At 54.1% G+C, this 19,315-nt stretch overlaps 1 protein-coding gene across 3 annotated transcripts in view; it reads right to left on the bottom strand.

Moving 5' to 3' along the window:
- Window positions 1-3,157: 3,157 nt before the first annotated feature.
- The window catches only part of CPNE5 (copine 5), an 89,206-nt gene continuing 73,048 nt past the window's right edge, over window positions 3,158-19,315 (bottom strand). For all 3 annotated transcript variants that reach the window (XM_041727291.1, XM_041727300.1, XM_041727306.1), the window contains 9 exons: window positions 17,826-17,879; window positions 14,024-14,085; window positions 9,920-9,966; window positions 8,254-8,435; window positions 7,690-7,817; window positions 7,358-7,460; window positions 6,696-6,753; window positions 6,219-6,292; window positions 3,158-4,858 (listed from right to left, as the gene is read on the bottom strand). In XM_041727291.1, coding sequence (XP_041583225.1) covers window positions 4,640-4,858; window positions 6,219-6,292; window positions 6,696-6,753; window positions 7,358-7,460; window positions 7,690-7,817; window positions 8,254-8,435; window positions 9,920-9,966; window positions 14,024-14,085; window positions 17,826-17,879 — 927 coding nt within the window. In that variant the 3' untranslated portion in view covers window positions 3,158-4,639. The remainder of the gene's footprint in view (window positions 4,859-6,218; window positions 6,293-6,695; window positions 6,754-7,357; window positions 7,461-7,689; window positions 7,818-8,253; window positions 8,436-9,919; window positions 9,967-14,023; window positions 14,086-17,825; window positions 17,880-19,315) is intronic.

Below are 19,315 nucleotides of genomic sequence, written 5' to 3'. Positions count from 1 at the left end.
GAAGATAGGCTGATGGGAGACAGGGCTGAGAGTCAAGAGAAGTGGGAAGCCCTTTAGTGACATTAGAGCATGTCCCCTCCATTTCTCCAGTGGGGAGACTGAGATCCAGAGCAGGCAGGTGGCCCAGCAAAGGTGACACTAGGTTGATGTTCCCATTCCACTTTGGGACTCAGATACTATAGGCTTTACCATTTTCTTGTTATATGGCCTTGAAAAAAGTCTCTTACCCTCTCTCTGACTCTGTTCTCTCATTTAGAAAATGGGTAATGATTATACCATGTTCATGGAGTTGTTGTAAAGAGAAACTCAACACATGTAACACATATAACATGCTTAGAGGAATGCCTGGTGCTTCCTAAGTGCATATGAGTGTTGGTCATTATTATTACTATTATCATCGTTTTATTTTTATTAATTCAGGGGCATTTCAGGTGAGTGGACGTGAGGTCAGTAAAGGGACTTCCAAAGGCAGATAAGTGGGTAGAGGAACAATCCGGAGAATGACAGCCTGGGATCTTTAGTCCTGAAGGCCTGGGGAGTGAGTGGGGGGTGTAGAGGGAAGGAGACAACTGCAGCCAGGGTGGAGGCCCAGAGGCCAGGAGAGTCTTTCAGGAACCTCTCCCTTCTTTGCCTGCCCTCCCCTAGCTCAGTCACACACACCTCTCTGCCCAAGAAGGGAACACAAAGCCACCCTTGGAGCTGTGACTTTCTGAATGCCCTCCTTTTTTCTCTGTGGTTTCTCTTCTCAATGTGGCGGGCCCCTTCCTTCTTTCCAGAGAAACTGAAGGTCTCCACCTCTCCTACTCCATCTTCTCTGAGAAGCTCCCAAACTCCAAGCCCTCCCCCTGGCCTCCTGGGAGCAGGCCTCAGACTTCTGTATTAGCTGGGGAGCCCAGGAGATTGTCTTAAGTCCCAAGATAACCTGTTCTGCTTGGTAACAGTGTTACAGCTAAACACACACACACACACACACACACACACACACACACAGTCTCCATGGTCAAAAAGTTTTGGAAACACTGTGTTGAACAAAATTAAATTGGTCTCTGCTGTAGGACTTGAATACACCAAAGACCACTGGGATTTCTCTGAGAGGAGCTCGGAGTAGGCAGTTTCCCAAAATCCACACTAGAGAACCAGTGTTCTGTGGAACACACCTTCAGAAATAACCCAGGAGAGAAAATAGTGTTAAGCACAGTGAAGATGCACCCAGCCCCCTGAGGCAGAAGCTCTGGAGACTTGATTCCCCTGCCAGGTGGGCATCTCCCCTCGACACATTCCCCAAGGCGCCCAGGGAGAGGCAAAATGGGTCACTGGTTATGGGAATTTCCCTCTTCCCAAGCTATGACCCCACCCGGTTCCCACTCAAAGCGTATCGGAATGCGAGTCAGAGGGGTATCTAATTATAGGGACAGCCATGAATCAGCTCTAATTTACTATAAAATAATAAGAAGTAAATAAGTCTCAAACTTTGGCATAATTAGTCTCAGATTTCTTGTGATGTGCAGATTGGGACTGGCTGGCTGGAGGGCTAATCTGACAGTAAGGTGGCCTAGAGGGAGAAGTCCCCTTTCCCTGTGATCCTGGGCTCTGCCGGCCACAGGGATTTATATATGGAGAGGGACAAGGAGGAGAAACAAGGTGTTGTCGTGCTCCTCAAGTGCACCTTGTACATGTCATATAACTCGTGTGGGCTTATCTATAGGTCCCACGGTTCGTCCACACAACAGTCCTGCAAGGGAAGGGCAGTGGTTCCATCCCACACAGGAGCAGTAATTTACCCTGGGCACATGGCCTGTGAGTCGTCCAGGCTGTGCCAGAAGCGCCCCTTTGGTGCCCAGAGACCCTGGCTCCTCCCATGGGCTTAGCAGCAGTAGCCCAGGGTTGAAAGATTTCCTTGCTCACTGCTCCAGAGCAGGGGTCACCCTCTGAGGGTGCAACCGTGCGTGAATCAGTGTCTCCAAACTGAGCAGGGCCTGGCTCAGTAAATACTTGTTGAGGGATGAGTCAATGAGTGATCAAATGCAATAAAGTGACCCACTTGTTTTCGAGAGTAATCTGATCATGTTACTCACCTCTTTCATCTCCAGCTGGCTCTGTTTCACTCAGAGTAATGCTGAAGCCCTTACCATGGCCTACAAGGCCCCATGCATTCTGGATTCTTCACACCTCCTTACTCTCATCTCCTTTTTTTTTTTTTTTAAACGATTTTATTTGTTTATTCATGAGAGACACACACAGAGAGAGAGGAGAGGCAGAGACACAGGCAGAGGCAGAAGCAGGCTCCATGCAGGGAGCCCGATGTGGGACTCGATCCTGGGACTCCAGGATCATGCCCTGGGCCGAAGGCAGGTGCTAAACCGCTGAGCCACCCAGGTGTCCCCCTACTCTCATCTCCTGAACTATCCCCCCACTTAACACAGTTCCAACCACATAAGCCTCCCTACTGTCCTTTACACGAAGTATGCTCCTACCTCAGGGTCTTTGCACTTGTCTTTCCCTTCTACTTGGAGCCCTCCTGCCTTGGATACCAGTGTGCCTCCTTCTGCCATTTCCTTAGAGCTCATATCAACTTCCACTTCCTCAGAGAGGTCCTCCCTGATCTTGTGCCTGGTGGAGCTCAGTTGGTTAAGTGTCTGCCCTTAACTCAGGTCATGATCCCAGGGTCCTGGGATTGAGCCCTGCACAAGGCTCCCTGCTCAGTGGAGAGCCTGCTTCTCCCTCTCCCTTTGCTCCTCCTCCTGCTTGTGCATGCTGTCAAATAAATGTTTAAAAAAATTTTTTTAAATCACCCTGTCCATCTCCAGTCCCTTATTCTTTGTTGTCTTTGTAACTTTTTTTTTTTTTTTTTTTTTTTTGGTCTTTGTAACTTATCACCGCCTGAAATTAGGTTATCTACCTATTTGTTTATATGCTTACTGGGTGTTTCCCTGTCTTATTTGTGTTTGTTGTAAGCTTCATGTGGAGACAGGCCTGCGTTTTGTTCATTGCTGCATCCTGAGTGCCCAGCACAGATCCTGGCACATTGTAGTTGCTCACGAAATCCTTATTGTACAAAACAATGGGAAAGGAAGAGAGAGAGAGAGGAGAACTGGACCCTGTCAAACAGCAATATATTTCGATTTTTCACAGCAGAAAGGAAAACAAGGAACTTTACTAAAAGAACCAAATTTACTTCAGTTTAAGGCAAATTCCACACAGAGACTGTCTCAGAGACGGGTACAGGACCAGACAGTGTAGAAACACCACCATCATGCATGACAGGAAGGGAAGCGGTGTAGGGCAGCAGACAGGGCGGGGGCCTGGTCTCCACCCAGGCATGGGATGTGTAGTGGGCTGAAGAGCCCCATGCTGCAGGAGGGGCTGGCATGCATGACTTGCTCCCTGTGGGGGTAAGGGCTGGGCAACTCTGCAGGCCCAGGGGTGCCATCACCCTTCTCACCTTCCCCACAGCAGGGGCAGGGGCTCTGGCTCAGACACCAGAGCCCAAGGCTGAAGGACCAGGGTGGATCTGAGGTGACAGGATGGAACAGGGTGACCCTAAGGGCCAAGACGGCCTGGGGTGAGGGGTCACACTGCTGGGGAGTGGGATGCAAGAAGCTGGGCGTGGCATGAATGGACCCTAGGGACACCAGAGCGGAAGGTAAATCTGGGACTATCTGGTCAACCCTCTTGCCCTACTTCTGAGTCCCAGAAGGCAGAAGGGCCTTGCCTGGGCTCCCCCAGGCAGGGGCTAGATGCAGGGCTCGAACCCAGGACTCTTATCTCCGATCCCTGTGGGAGATAAGGGCAGTGTGTGAGTGCTGGGGCTGGACTGCTCCTTCCAAGGCATCCAGGGCGGCAGCAGAGGACGGGGCTCGGAGGGCCCTGGGCAGCCATGGCAGGAGGAGGGGATCCCTGGAGCCAGGAGTCAACTATAGAGGTGCCTGTGGGCCCACACCCAGGAGACGCTTGTGGATCTATGTATCTAAAACCAGCGTCATTCCAGAAAGGACTCTGTGCCCGTAAAGCCTCCATTCCTCACCCATCATGCGGCCTGTGGCCTACCATCACAGCCTCCTCTTCACAAGTCTGCAGGGCTCCCATGGCATGCAAGTATCCCTGGGAGGGGTCACATGTTCAGGCGTCCCTGCAAGCCCATCAGCCCCTCAGGGTTCACTGGAAACAGGGACAGGGTAAATACTGGGGTGGGAAGTCAGGGGCCAGGTGTAGGAGTAGACACCACAGGAGGAGGGGAGAGACTAGAGCCCTGGAGGAGAGAGGCCCACCTCAGGCTTCAGGGCTGTCTAGGAACAGATGAGATTGCCCAGTTGGGCTGGGGGGAGGACCCCAATCCTCCAGACTGTTAACACCTTCCTGGCTGGGCTAGAACCAGGTGTCCAGGGGAAACGAGAAAGGCAGGGGCCCGGAACCTCACCTCCACCACCTGTACCTTCCAATTCCCTGGGTACGGGCCATGAGGCCAGGAAAGCAGAGAGGAGTCTTCAGAGGCCCCGTCCCCCGCCGGCCTCCCAGGCACACACGTTACAAAGGCGAGGCATGGCATAGTGTGGGGGGGTCTGGGGGCCCCGCCTATACTGCCACTGGCCTCCCCAGGCCCCAGCGCCTGCCACAGGTCAGGGGGCCTTGGGAAGAGCGCTCAGATGTGTGTGTGCAGGGGGGAGGCCGGGGGCGTGTGGGCTGGGGACTGTGGGGGCGAGGGCTCTGGGGCCGCAGGCGGGGGACGCGGGCGGATGCCCTGTGACTTCATGTAGGACACCAGCTGGTCAGGAATCTCGGCCAGCACATCGCGGGCCAGGCGTGCCATGCTCAGCACGTGGTTGCCAGTGCGGTCCACGTAGTCCCTGAAGGGCACGAACTGGCCAGAGGAAAGACAGGGTCAGGCAGGGTCTCGGGGGGAGCCGAGGAGGGGGGGCCCCCCAGTCTCCAGGCCTGGGACCCCGCCCCACTCCACCCCAGCCTCTTCTCTCCCCTCTCAACGCCTCGCCCTGCTGGCGAGTTCTGAAGGGCTAGTCTCTGTTCGCCCAGCAGATGCCTCCTGAGCGCCTATCCCAGGCCAGGGTACACCCCGGAACAGGAGCCCTTCGTCCTTGAAGCCTCGGCACCCAGCACAGGGACTTAGCCAGCACTCCGGAAATGGCAAATGAACCCCCTGGCTCCCCATCTCCCCCAACCTCTCTGTCTCTCTTCCTCTTCGGTCTCTGGGCCCCACACCTAAAGTCAGCGCCCTCTGGCTTCCTCCCAGGAGGTGCCCCCCCCCCCCCCAGTGCCTCAGCTCACTCCTGCCTCCGGGCCTTTCCATTCGTGCGACCCCCCTCTCAGACTGCCCCTGCTCTGGTGCCCAGCCTCCTAACTGGTCTCCAACATTGGAATGCCCCTCCCCACCCCCATTTTTTTAATCCAGGGCGTCTGGAGAAGGTGAAGCCTCTATATTCCCAATCTCCTACACACTGCAGGACAGTCACAAACAGAAGTGCTTGCTAAGGTGCATTCTGAGGCTTGACTGGGCAGGGACACCCTGGAGACAAAGATGCGTGTGCCCGCTATGTGTGCCATCCCACACGACACGTTAAGACACGGGTCCAGTTAGCCAAGCAATGCCCGCTCCTGGAGAGGGCTAGAGCAACGCTAAAGACCCCTCCACCTTCGAGCCGTTCTAACTGGGAAGGCAGCCCCGCGGAAGACACTGGGAAGTGCAAGGAAGGTGTCAGTGCTCTGCAGGGACTAGGGAGGCCTGGGGGCTCAGGGAGGCCTGGGCGGAGCATTGTGGTCAGTGCAGCAACCTTAGCGGTGTGTCTCAGAGTGGTAGAAAAGGGTCCAGCTGGGGAGGAGGGGTGACCCAAAGACTGCTTCCTGTTCCCTTCTAAGGTGGCCAGGCTACTCTGCGGCTCCCTCCAGGGGCCCTTTCCAGAGAAGTCTCTAAAAGGGGATACAGGGGACGTGGCGGGGAGGGCTCAGTCAGTTAAGTGTCTGCCTTTGGCTCAGGTCATGATCTCAGGGTCCTGGGTTCAAGTCCCACATTGAGGGAGCCTGCTTCTCCCTCCCCCTGTCACTCCCCCTGCTTGTGCGCTCTCTCCCTCCCTGTCAAATAAAGTAATTAAAAATAAAATTAAAATAAAATAAAATAAAAAATAAAAGTAAATAAAATGGGATATGAGGTCCGCCTGGCTAGAGGGGTTCTGGCATCTTCCTCGGGGCAGGCAGGCTTTGGGCTTCACCTGCACGATGTCCCGCTCAGCCAGCTTCCCCCGAGAGGAGATCCGCACATCGTCGCCATCCAGCTCCACCATGGCTGTGGGAGGAGAAGCAGTGGCTGTGGGGTGAATCCAGGGTGGGCACCTGGGCTCTGCAGGGCCCATCTGGGACAGAGGCTGTCAGACCAGACTCCCGGGTTGGAGAGGAGGAGGCTGAGGCCAGGAGACGGGGGCAGCCCCCAGGTAAGGGACTTCCAGCCCAGCGCTCTAGCTTTACCATCCTCCCGGGCTCCCGGGGTTGGAGGAGGCAGGAGTGACCGGCCCTCCTCCCCACAGCCCTGGGACGTGGGCGTGGGTGCACACCGTGACACACCCTTCCCTGTGCAAACAGACACACCCAGACCCAGATGGCCACACCCAGCCAGCAGCTCTCCCTCTGGGGGAAGGTCGTTCCCAAGGGCCTGGAGCCTGCCCGGAAGCATCTAGGGGACGAGCACTCACCGTCGAATTCCGCCTGGCCCACGCCAATGATGATGATGGACATGGGCAGTTTGGCAGCCTGGGGTATCCGAATAGGGTCCAGAGGGGTGGGGCAACGGAAGACAGAAGGACAGAAGAAATGAGAGATAGAAGGACAGAGACACATACAGAGAAAGATCGGAAAGGCGCGAGGGGCAGGGACACAGACCATGGGGAAAAGGTGGCGGTTTCAGAGAGGAAGGGAGGGTCAAGAGGGGAATAGGGGTCACAGGTCTGCTTCTCTGAGAACCGCCCCCCCCACTCTTCTTCTGTCCCTGGGCCTCCATCAAGTGGACATGTTTGATGTGGGCATCGAGCTGTGCCTGCTGGGGCCGGAGCCCCTCATACAGGGAGACCACCCTGGAGGGGGAGCCATGTTCCTTACCCCCCCCCCCCCATTGCTAGGCTCCCACTTGGACTGGCCAGGCTGGGCTGGGGTCTGGGGCAGTGGTGCTAGAGGTGGGTTAAGAGGGAGCCGGAGGCGTAGGGAGGAAGTGGACCATCCGGGGTGCGTACAGAGCTCCTCGGGGTGGGGGGACCCCTCACAGGCCAGAACCCCCGCCACCCCTCAAACTGCCCTGCCCAGGAAGCCTCGTCCCAAGGTTTCTCCAAAGAAGTGGGAAGGCCCGCCGCCCCCAGCTCACATTGACGATAGCCTCCTTGGTCTGTGCCATGTCGGAGATGACCCCGTCCGTGATGATGAGCAGCACCGAGTACTGGGAGCCGTCTTGCACCGCGGCCGCCGTCCTGGGGGGCGGGGGCCGCAGTCTGTCTGGCCTGCTCTGTGCCCCTCCCTGCCCCCACGACACTTTGGTGGGGGCAACTCTTTGGCAGGAGGGGAGTCTCTTTAGGGTCAGGGCTCCCTGAAAGGCGAGTCAGTGGAAGAGCCACCCCCTCCCACCTTCCTGAGAGGACAGGCAGGGACAGCCTCACGGCTGAGCCGCCGGGGTGGGAGTCCAGTGGCCGCACCACTCACCTGGCCACATGGGTGACCACGGGGGCGAAGTTGGTGGGGCCGTAGAGCTGCACCGTGCGCAGGCTGTGGTGGTACGCCTCCAGGATGCCGTCGATGCCGCAGCATGAGGGGTTCTCCTGGTTGCCATTCTGGGGGCACCGGAGATAGGGAGGCTGAGCCCAGGAAGGAGGGTGGAGTGGGAGGGCAGCCGGGGTCTCTGGGGGGTGGGGGTACAGCCAGGGTAGGGAAGGCCAGCCCGTCTGCGATCCTAGCCTCTTCTCTGGTGGGAGCAGGGGAGAGAGCCCCCTTGGCATCCCATGTCCCAACTGCACCATGTCTCCACTGCACCTCCCCTGTGTCTGGTCAGGAAAAGGAGGCCAGAGCCCACTGTGGGTGGCATCAGACATGGAGGGGAGGTGCTGGTGAGCAAGGTGCACCGTGGGCTTCTGGAGGCCCTGCTCCAAGCTCCCCTACAGATAGCAGGCCATATGTCTAGGCTGGGAGGATGGGAGATACCCCCTGCCCAGGCTTGCCACCATGCCCGAGCCTAGTCAGCCCTCAGCTCGTCCACCCAGATCCTCCTACCAGCGGGAACTCGTGGGACACCCTCCCGTCAGGAGGCAGCTTGGCCCCGAAGCCAAGTGCAGGGAACATCTTGTCACTGTCGTAGTGTTGAATGATCTCCCCGACGGCGGTCAGCGCCAGCGCATAGGCGTTCAGCTGGTAGGGGCTCATGTAGTGCAGGGACGTGGACTGCGATGGGTTCCCTGGGACACGGGACACAGGGGACACATGCTAGTCTCAACACTCCACGCACCGTGGGCTCAGAATGCACAAGGGGGTGTCCAATGGGACCCCTAATTTTCTTTATCCTTGACTCCCTTTCTTTTTCTCCTGCCACATTTTCAAAGCTTCAGTAAATCCTGGTTGCTAAACCTTCAAAATATATGCAGCACTTCACCTACTTCTCCCCCCTCTGCGATCCCCCATCCCCTTGCCCGCAGGAACCCAGAGGCCCAGACCAATTCCCAGCTTCCACCCTCATGCCTGCAGTCCAGCCAGAGGAGCTGTCAAACCCCAGGCAGCTAGGCCATGCCTCTTTCCTGCTCCAAAGGCTCTCATTTCACCCAGAAGGAGACCTACAATCCTTATGGGGGGCGGTGCACAGGTCCCACAGGGTCCAGCCTCCAGTTATCTCCCTCCTTGCCTCCCACCATCCCCTCTCCTCACTCACTCAGGTGTGGCCCCCTGCCATCCCCACCTCAGGGCCTCTGCCATAGCGTGTCCTTCTGCTTTGGGGCACTTTTCCACAGATGCACACATGGCTCACTCCCTCTATGCAAGTGCCCCCTTCACGGTGTGGTCTTCCCTCAGTGGCCTCCTGAAAATTACAGCCTCCACCCAACACTCCCTATCCCTCTTGCCAGCTTCAGTTTTTCCCATAGCCCTCATCACCACCAATAACTGCCCATATTTTGCTTATGAATCAGGGGTTCAGCGGCACAGACTGCCAAGGAACAGATCCTGCTACAGCTGTGGCTGTTCGATGGCTCCTTAACCTCTCAGCCTCACCTCCTCATGCACAGCGTGGGGATAACAGTCCCACCTCCTGGGATTGTTGTAAGGATGGAGCAGGTGTGATTCTTAGAATTCCCCTAGTTGTTAGCATTACAGTTCCTCCCAGCTCAGACATCCTGCCACTCTCGGATGCTGGGGCCCATCAAAGACCTGGGCTGCTTCTGAGAAGCATGGAAATGAGCACTGGGCACTGCTAACAGGGGTCCAGACTCCAAGGAAAGTTGTGATGTTTCTAACCATGTGAAGCTGGGCACTGATTGCTCTTGGTGACTCACTCAGGGCCCCACCCTAGAGGAGGTCAGAGGCGGGAAGGGAGCCGGGGCTGGGAACTGGGGTTCCTGCCCTCGCTGAGGACCACAGAGCTCCCCTCCAGCCTGTGGGTTGGGCTGTGCAGAGGATGTGAGATTTGATCCTGTGAGGAAACACCTTTTCTCCAGCACTCTCCCATGGACCCAGAGCCCAGATTTGTTAGTGACTACAGTCCAAGCTGGGGATACTTCCGCCATCTTGGTTATACCTTTGGCTCTCCAGGCCTAAGTACCTCCTTCTTGGTGAGGCCAGAGAATATGGGAGAGCAGGCTCCCTGTGAGGGCCAACTATCACAGCTCTGAAAAGTCCTCCCCTTTCTTGTTCTCAGTCTCCCTCTGGCTCCTCTGCCCATTTCCCCACTCACCATTGGAGGCTGTGAAATCAATGGCCACTGTGAAGTTGATCTGGGTCCTGGAAGATGAAGAGAAGCAGAGGAGTTACCTGGACAGGAAAAAATCTGGCTTCCACCCCAGCCCCACAGCTTGCCATATATGTAGCCTTGGTGAAGTCACTCATTTTCTTCTAGTTCTGGAAAATGGGGATAGGAAATGCCAGCCACACACCGCACATCCCTGCCCCCCAGAATTGTTGTGAGCATAAGAAGTAGTCAGTGTGAAAGCTCTCTGAAGGGATTATGCTCTGTGTGGGCACATGGTGATGATTACTTGTTTCCTCCCCAAACCCTGCCCCTAGGCCCACCTGAGTCCAGTGAAGTAGGGTCTCACTGTTTCTGGCTCAAATTCACAGTCATATTCAGGGTTAACACTTATTTGACAAAAAAGAGCCAAAGAGATATTGTGCATCTCTGAGGGAAGCACAAGACACCACCCATAATGCTGTCTTGCCCAAAACTTGAAACTGAACCTGAGTGAGCTTCCAGAGCTATCTCCCAGTTTACAGGAAATACAGAAGACAGAAGAACATGTTAAATGATGTTAAATGATGGAGGGTGTGGAGGGTGCCTAGGTGGCTCAGTCAGGTAAGCATCTGCCTTCAGCCCAGGTCATAATCCCAAGGTCCTGGGATGGAGCCCCACTTGGGCTCCCTGCTCAGGGGGAAGCCTGCTTCTCCCTCTCCCTCTGCTGCTCCCCCTACTTGCGCTCTCTGGCTCTCTCTATCTCTCTGTCAAATAAATACTAAAAAAAATTGTAAATGTAACAATAAATGATAGCAGGGGGATGCAGCCAGTTAAAGCCAGTCTGGGGCAACCCTGTGAGAAGTCCAGGCCCCCCAAGACCTTGTGAATCAGAATCCCTCGGTGGGGAGCAGGAATCTGTTTTGGCAAATCCTCAGGTGCTTGGGGGAATCAACAGATGAAAAGAGAATTAAGGAATGAATCAACCAATCACAATATGTGGCCTTGCCTGGATTTCTGATTCAAATAAACCAATTAAACAACTTTATAAGACAACTGGGAGAATTTGAACACTGACTAGATATTTGGTGTTAAGGGACTATTTGATTTTTAGGTATAATTATGGCATTGTGTTTCTATTTTACAAAGAGAAAGCCCTTACATTTTAGAGCTACATCCTGAAGTATTGGGGGCGGGGAGAAAATATGATGTCTGTGATTTGATTCAAAACAACTGGACGAAAGGGAGCATGCATGGAACACGACTGGCCAGGAGTTGGTAACTGGTGAATCTGGGTGAAAGATTCTTGGGGTTTGTTATACCTTCTCTCTACTTTTGCATGTATTTTAGAATTTTTCCATAATTAAAAGTTTGGTTTTGAGGATGCAGATTCAGGGTTGAAGCTTTCTGAGGGTTTGGTTGTTCTAGGTTCTGTGCTAGATGCTGATAGAACAAACCCGACAAGATAGGAGTCCCTGATAAAGTCTAGTCTTGTGGTTTTTATTCTGCAGTGACCACAGAGTCACCAAGGGAGCTTGTTTGAAAGGAGGATCCCAGGGCCCCACTTGCAAGGATGCCACATCAGTCAGTCTGAGAGGGGGTCCCAGAATCTACTTCTTCAACAGACATTCCCTGACCTCATCCAGGGATGGATCCTGAGAAGGGGGTTCTGGGATCACCTTTAGGGACACCGTTCTGGTGGTTCCAAGGTGGGCTGATATAAGATCAGCCACAGCCCTCTCTCCACCTGACCACAGAGGAGCTGATGCTCATGGAACCATCGTCCCCTAACAAGGGTGAAGGACATGGTTAGCAGGAGACCCAAGGCAGGGTCTGCTGGCCAGAGATGGTCCAGAGATGGTCCATGCTCTTTCCCTTTGTCTACTGTCTGGGGACAGAGCATCCAGAGGATTCCAACCTCTGAGGGACACGGAACCACAAGATGTCAAGAGCCTAGGTCCCCAACTGACTGTGTGTGGAGCATCTCCCCACCCATCCCTGCCACCCCGTGAATGAAAAATAAGCCTTTGTTTGTATTAAGGCTTAAGGTCACAGGATTATTTGTGAAAGCAGTTGGCCTATCCTATTCATCTGCTGTTTGTTGTCAGTTCTCACTGGGGAATAGAGAGATTGTGTGTCTGTGTTAGAGGAAGGGAGACACTTGGAAGGAAAGAGCTCTACTCCTAGGGTCACCATCCAGAGGGTGGTTCTGGACTATGGGACCAGAGCAGAAGGACACCTCCAGCCAGGCGCATCCAAATATGGGTGAGGGAAGAGGCAAGCCTTACTCCTTAATTGGTCTTCCCCTGCTCTGGGTTCTGAAATGACTCAGGGAGGGAAGGGGCTGGAAAGCAGGTACTTTTTTGTGGGATAGCTACTCCCTGCAGGCTCGCCCCGCCTGCCTAAGGGCAGAGCAGGACAGAACGCAGGCTGCTGAGCAACCAGCTCCATCTCTGACACGGGCTGAGGTGGCTATTCCCTTTCTCTCGGGCCAGGTGGGCAGGGGAGGGAGGCCGGGGAAGGGAAAATCCTGAGACAAATGCCTCCATCAGCTGCCTGCCTGGACACGCAGGCTGGGCTCTCACTCCCTGGAGCCAGCTCTCTCACTCAGGTCTCTGGAGAGGACGAAGAGGTGCGAGGGAGGGCGAGGGCTGGCGCCAGCATGCTAACTTGCCGGGTACTGGCGGCGCCAGCTTTGCGTAGAAGGCCGGCCTCTGAGGGCTCCTTCACGATGAGACATCACAGCGCACCCAGCCCTTTCACTCTACTGTCTCTGCCTGCATCACACCCCCCTGGTAGCTATGAGGCAGGTAGGGCCGGGATTATTCATTACTATGGAAGAAATGCAGCATGTGTGGACAGAAGGAACCCTGCCACTGGCTGGGCATGTGGCCACCAGCAAGTTACATAAAATGCAGATAATCATCCTCCCCCTGCCCACTGTGTTCTGTAAATTAGGGGCACTATGCAAAGGAGGATAAATAGGATGTGGATTTTTTGAAAATGAGCAGGTGCTATAGAATGTAAGTGCGGGTTGCTCCATGGGCTAGGGAACAGGGCAGTTTCAATGGGGGAAGGGACCAAGGGCAGGGTCTGGAGTGGGTTCAGAGGAGGGACAGGGAGGGGCAGCCGGGGCCTCTGGGTGACTACAGTGAGGCGTGTGCTCAGTAGGTAGAAGGAGAGCTTGCAACCTTGAAACCAGCTTCAAGGCAGCAGGGCGTGGTGTCATGGGAGAGTAAGTGTGGCTTCCCAGGGCCTGACTTTTCCCTCTGCCCTAGAGAACCCGGCAGCCAAGTGCCCGCTTGGCTGGGATGAGCCTTTGGCAGCTGCCCTGCCTCTCGTCTTTCCAGACAGGTGTAGTCACTCACCTGCCTGCACCTGTGGGCTCTCGGCTACCCACACCCTAACCTGGCACCTGTTCTGGCAGGGAGCATACTCTCTTTCCATGAGCTGTTGGCTGGAGCCTGCAGGCCTTCCTGCCTGCCTTGGCCTGGATGCCAACCCCTCTGGTTCTTTTTGCTCCTTAAACTCGTGTTTGACCACCTGTTGGCCTTGAGATCATCTGATGGCTCACCCCCCCTCCCCCAGAGCCTCCTGCCCCTTAGAGGTCCCTGATGACACTGGGCAGGTTAATCATGGCCCTCCCACCCCCCGACAGACCAGACATCAGAAGCTCAGAGAAGGAAGGGCCATTAGAATTCACTTAACTCCAGTCTCTGTTTATAGAGGTGGAAACTAATACTCAGGGAGGGAAAGTGATCTGGCCAAAGTAATCCAGCAAATTCATGGCGACTCAGGGCCTAGAGCCTGGGCGTCCTAATTCCTAGTCCAGAGCTCTTTCCACCTCCCTAAGCCCTTGGCTCTCTTTGTCAGGGAGTCCCTACCACGCCTGGGTCCCACCCCCACAGGTCCCAGGCTGGCCTCCGTGGCTCAAGAGCAGCCTCTGCAGCCACTCAGGATCCAGGGGCATGCGGGGCTCTGGGCAAGTTGTCTGAGGCCAGAGATGGGAGTTTGCTCACAGCTCATAGGCTATGTCCAGGGCCTCGGAGGGGCCAGGGTGGGGCCCCTTCCCACTCCCTGAAGCCAAAGAAACCGAGCTGGATCTCTTCTCACCCTCCTTTGATGTAGTCAAGAAATGTGCACTCTGATTCCACAGCAAAGGAAAGCAGCGTGACCTTGAAAACAAAACAGTTTGGTCAGCAGGGAGCTCAGGGCTGGTTTGCGGAAAGTGAAGGAGCATGGAGCATGCACCAAGTTTGCAGACTCTGTCACATACAGTACCCACAAGGACCCTACAAAGTACAACTATTATCTCATCTTATAGCCAAGGAAACAGGTTCAAAGAGGCAATGCAGCATGCCCAAGGACACCACCGGAGCCTGGTCGAGTGAGCCCAAACCCGGGTCTGTCTGACTCCAGAGCCTGCCTCCTTGACCATGATGCTCAGCTGCATCCCAGCAGGGCACGGTCTCTGACACTGGAGCACCGGGGCTCAAGCCAAGAGCACAAGTTTCCCCTAAGTGGGTCCGTGCGTGGAGTGTAGAAGACAGGGGGTCTTTCTGAAACAGGCCTAACAACCTGCCACTGCTGACAAGGTCCTTGCCATGCTAACGATCGATCTCAAATCTCTACCTTCTCAGCCCCAAGACCCTCATAAAGCAGCCTGTTCTCTCTTGGGAGGTAACTGACCTGGGGCTCCCTCTCCAGAGCACACCCTGCCGTTCAACCTCTGCCCCCTGTCGGCTTTGGCATTGGCTTTGCCTAGACAGGCAGACCTGGCAGCTTATTACGATAATGATTTAGGATCGTGGAGACAAGTAAGTGAAAGCCTGGCTGCCAAAATCAATTAAATGAGGCAAGATTTGGAAGCAGGGGAACTTTTACCTGTGTCAGAGAACTTGACCCTAGAATTTGGGGAACCCTCTACTGGTGCAGACTCTGCTATCTTTATCAACTCTCTGGATAGGCCAGGGAGGGCCTCTGCTTGATATTAGCCCAAATAAGGGGAGGGTGTGTGGGCGCTGCGCTGGGCCTTGGAGACCCCACCTGCTGTGATTACAGTGTTAGGCGCCTGGATGGACAAAGCCTCCCTTCCATAGGAGTGGACTATGGCAGCGGCCTCCACCCTGACTGATGACCACCAGCCTCCCTGGGGAGCTTTTAAAACCTCCTGCAGCCTGGCTGAGGACCCCAAACCAATTATATCAGTTTAGGGAGTAGGGCTCTGGCCCTGGATCTTTTCTTAGCTCCTCACATGAGTCTACCCTGCAGCTGGGGGTTGAACCCCACTCCCCACTCCCATCCCCCAAAGGCCCTGGGATGAAGTAGTTCCCTAACCTGCCTGACCATATGGATACCCAGGGCCTTGCTGCTCAAAGTGTGGTCCCTGGACCAGCAGCAGCAGTTATCACCCTGATGCTGATTAGAAAGGTGGACAGGCAGATTCTTGGCATTTTACCAAGATCCCCAGAAGATTCTGCACATAGTAAGTAAGGTATGAGAAGCGGTAAATATGGGTTCCTAGGCCCCAGCCTAGGCCTCCTAAAATGGAAGCCCAGGGAATAGACTAGGCATTTGCTTTTTTAAAAAAGATTTTATTGATTTATTTGAAAGAGAGAGAGAGATTGCAAGAAGGGGAGAGGGAAGAGGGAGAAGCAGACTCCCTGCTGAGCGGAGAGCTCAATGCAGGACTCGATCCCAGGACCCTGGGATCATGACCTGAGCCAAAAGCAGATGTTTAACGAACTGCACCACCCAGGTGTCCTGGGCATGTGCGTTTAATAAGCATCCAGAACTGGGACGCCTGGGTGGTGCAGTCGGTTAAGCATCTGACTCGATTTCAGCTCAGGTCATGATCTCAGGGGCATGAGATCGAGCCCTGCGTTGGGCTCTGGGCTTAGAAGGGTGTCTGCTGGAGATTCTCTCTCCCTCTCCCTCTGCCCCTCCAGATCATATGTACTGTCTCTTTCTCTCTCTCTCAAATAAATAAATAAATCTTAAAAAAAAAAAAAAAGCATCCTGGGCCCTGATTGATATTTTTATGGTGAAGACTGACCCAAGAAAAATAATGTCCCCTCTCTGGGTGTCAGTTTCCTTATCTCTAAGAAAACTAAAGATCAGTGGTTTTCAGGCAGCCCTGGTGGCGCACCGGTTTAGTGCCGCCTGCAGCCCAGGGGGTGATCCTGGAGACCCTGGATCGAGTCCCACATCGGGCTCTCTGTATGATGCCTGCTTCTCCCTCTGCCTGTGTCTCTGCCTCTCTCTCTCTGACTCTATGAATAAATAAATAAAAATCTTTAAAAAAAAAAAGAAAGATCAGTGGTTTTCAAACTTTGTGTGTGTATGTGTGTGTGTGTGTATGTGTGTTAGCTGTACATCCAAGATTTCTCAGCTGGGGAAGGTGCTGCGTCCCCTAGAGGCATGAGAATGTGTGGGAAAATTTCAGGGGTCTCCCAGTGACTGTGGCACTTAGCCATGGGCCAAGGCCAGGAGTGCTAAGCACCCCACAATGCACAGGGAAGTCCTGGGAAATGAAGAATGATCCTGTCCAACATGCTGACAGCATTCCCACTGAGAAACACTGCAGCTTCTCCAAGCCTGACTGGGAAACAGAATCATTCCCCTTTGAATGAGCAGAGTACTTTGCAGTTTACAAGTTCTCGTCTCCAGCTCTTTGTCAGAGCCACCCAGTGCAAAAAGCAGGGTAGGGATGATTTATTAGCCCCATTTTACAAATGGAGAAAATAAGGGTCCTCAGAGGAACCTCAGAGCTCCCTAATGAGGACCTCTTCTGGGTCTGGAGTTGCAGTTTACTTAAATCTAATGACTAAATGTGGCTACATTAGCTGATGGGGCTATGGACCTCTACAGTGGGGAGGGCAGGAAGGAAGCAGCTCTGAATATATTTGCAGGGCAAAGACATTGGCTTGTACAAGAAATGCACTGTGGGCTGTACCTCAGGACCTTTACACATGCTCATCCCTACAGCTATTATTCCCTTTCCTCAATATCCTGAATACTTGTTTGCTCACCTTCTTCAAATCTCTGCTCAAACATCACCTTCTTAGAGGAAATCTTTCCTTGACTACTTGATATAAAATAGTAGTTTTGTCTCTGGCATTGCCTAACCCTTTACCTTCTTATGCTTTTTTTCCACAGCACTCACACCCATGTGACAAATACACGTATGTGTGTGTGTATATACATATATATGTCTTCTACCTCCCTCACTAAAATATAAGTACCAAGAACCAGATATTTAGGTCTGTCTGCTTCCCAGCTGTATCCTTCATGCTGAGAACATGGTAGCGCTCAGGAAATCTTTCTTGGACAAATGCATGAATGTTCTGGAGACTGGCCTCTGGAAGCCACACACTAGTGTAATCCTAGGATCGTCATGACAAACAGGGGCAGTGCCAGCTACCCGCTCTCAACTGAACTGTAGTGCTGCCTGCCATCTCTAGCTCTGTGACCTTGGATGAGTCACTTCCCTGCTGGCAGCCTTGGTTTCCTCTCTTATGATGAAAAGATGTCTGCCTCTCAAGGAAACAACCTGTGAAAGCACCGCAATGGGGAATTTCCCAGAGTTAAGGGCCCCATGCTCACTACTCCTTTTCCTCTCCCTTTCTGCAGGAAGTCCCCACGGGAGTTTCTCTCTGGGATTTCTCATTCTTTACCACAGTGCCTATGTGTGGCCTGCACCATCTACACACCGTCTACCATCCACCGGCTACCCCCCAACCTGTTGCTCCATCGGCCCCACCCCTCCCCACCCCCAACTCTCCAGGTCTGGTTCCCACACTCTGCAGGAACCCACATGGACACGCAGGAGTCCTGACACCAGACATATCTCAGGCCTCAGGATGCCTGAACCGGGCTGCGGGGGTGGGGTGGGGCTGGGGGGTTGGCTACTCACTGTGCCAGAATTCACGTATTTCTTTTTCTTCATTTTCTTTTTTGGGTTTACCACCTGCATAAAAAAAAAAAAAAACAGTTGGCGGGTAAGGAGTGTTTCCAAGCAGTCAGGGCCAGGCTCCTAGAGCTTGTAGCCACCCTCAGGTATGGCCTCAGCCCCAGCAAGCAGACTGTGGGGCGTGAAGACTGGGGAGGGGGGGTACAGGAGGTCCAGGGGAGGAGGGTCCTGGGAAGGTTTTGTGAGATACTGGTATTTAGATTTACGCAAGCGGGCTTCCTGATTAGACCCGGTGTTGCACGACCAAACACACCAGGAATAATATTTATTTAACCTTTTTTCCCCATTGCTCCCCCAAACACAGCCTCTACCCAATGCGGCCAAAGGATGCCCTCTATGCCTGCTCCTGTGTGTTGGCTCAGGCTGCTTCCCTCACCCCAAATGCCTTTCCCTCCTCCCTCCACCAATTCCCACCCTCCCTGTTCCTCCTTGGAGATCCAGCCCTAGGGCCTTTGAGACTCCCCTCTCCACCCCCACCCCCACCCGCCTTACAGGACAGTGAGAACTTTCTTAACTGTTCCTCTCGTGAAAGCTTTCATCCCAAACCAGACCTGTCATCAGAGAATATAGGACAGGCCTAGGCACATATTTAGTAGATGCTAAAAAAAAAATCACTTATTGGTGGGCTTAACTCAGTGGTCTCAACTGCCCGCCCCCTCAATATTTGGCCATGTTTGGAGACACTTTGGATGTCACAACTCAGGGAGAAGACAGAGGCCAGGGACGCTGCTGAACATCATGCCATGCACAGGGCAGCCCCAGCCACCCACCCCCACCCTGCCCCAAGAATCATCAAGTCCAACATTGAGTAGCATGGAGGCTGAGAAGCTGGGGGCCCAGTGAGGGGAGCACCTTGCCCTGTGAGGCCTCCAGGGGGCTTCCACATGGGCTGCATCTACACTGGCCTTCAGCCCCACTGGCCGTTCTGCTTGTGGGGGGGGGGGGGATTCAGGCCCCACTTTTCCCTAATCTCCCATCAAAGGAGGCAAGGCGGTTGATTTTCACACTAGTTCTGTCCTCCACAGGTTTCTGGTGAACTCACTGGCCCTCCCCCCATCTCCTGTTCTTCTGCAGGCAGAGGCGGCAGGCTTTGTCTTTAGCAGAGGCCTCTTCTGCCTGAATGAGTGCTGATACCCATTTCTGAGGATCAGGAGACAAGACACAGGGACAGAAACAATTTGCCCAAGGTTGCCTAGTGCTCTGCATGGTGACAAAATTAGAAACCAGGTCCCAGCTCGCAGGCAGACAGTGCTGCCCACCTGGGTGTCACCCTGATAACAAATACAAATGCAAATATTTATGGGGTTGGGGAAAGATTTGTCTTCAGGAGATAGAGGACAAGAGGAACCAAAAAAGGGAAGCCAGGAATGTGAAAGGAGTTGGAGGAAGGGAGGACCATTCCAGGCTGAGCATCAGTGAGGCTTGCCGGGAAC

This window comes from Vulpes lagopus, chromosome 1 (assembly GCF_018345385.1).
Source record: "Vulpes lagopus strain Blue_001 chromosome 1, ASM1834538v1, whole genome shotgun sequence".
Taxonomy (NCBI): domain Eukaryota; kingdom Metazoa; phylum Chordata; class Mammalia; order Carnivora; family Canidae; genus Vulpes; species Vulpes lagopus.
Note: the sequence above shows the minus strand (reverse complement) of the source record. Positions and strands in the feature narration are given on the sequence as shown.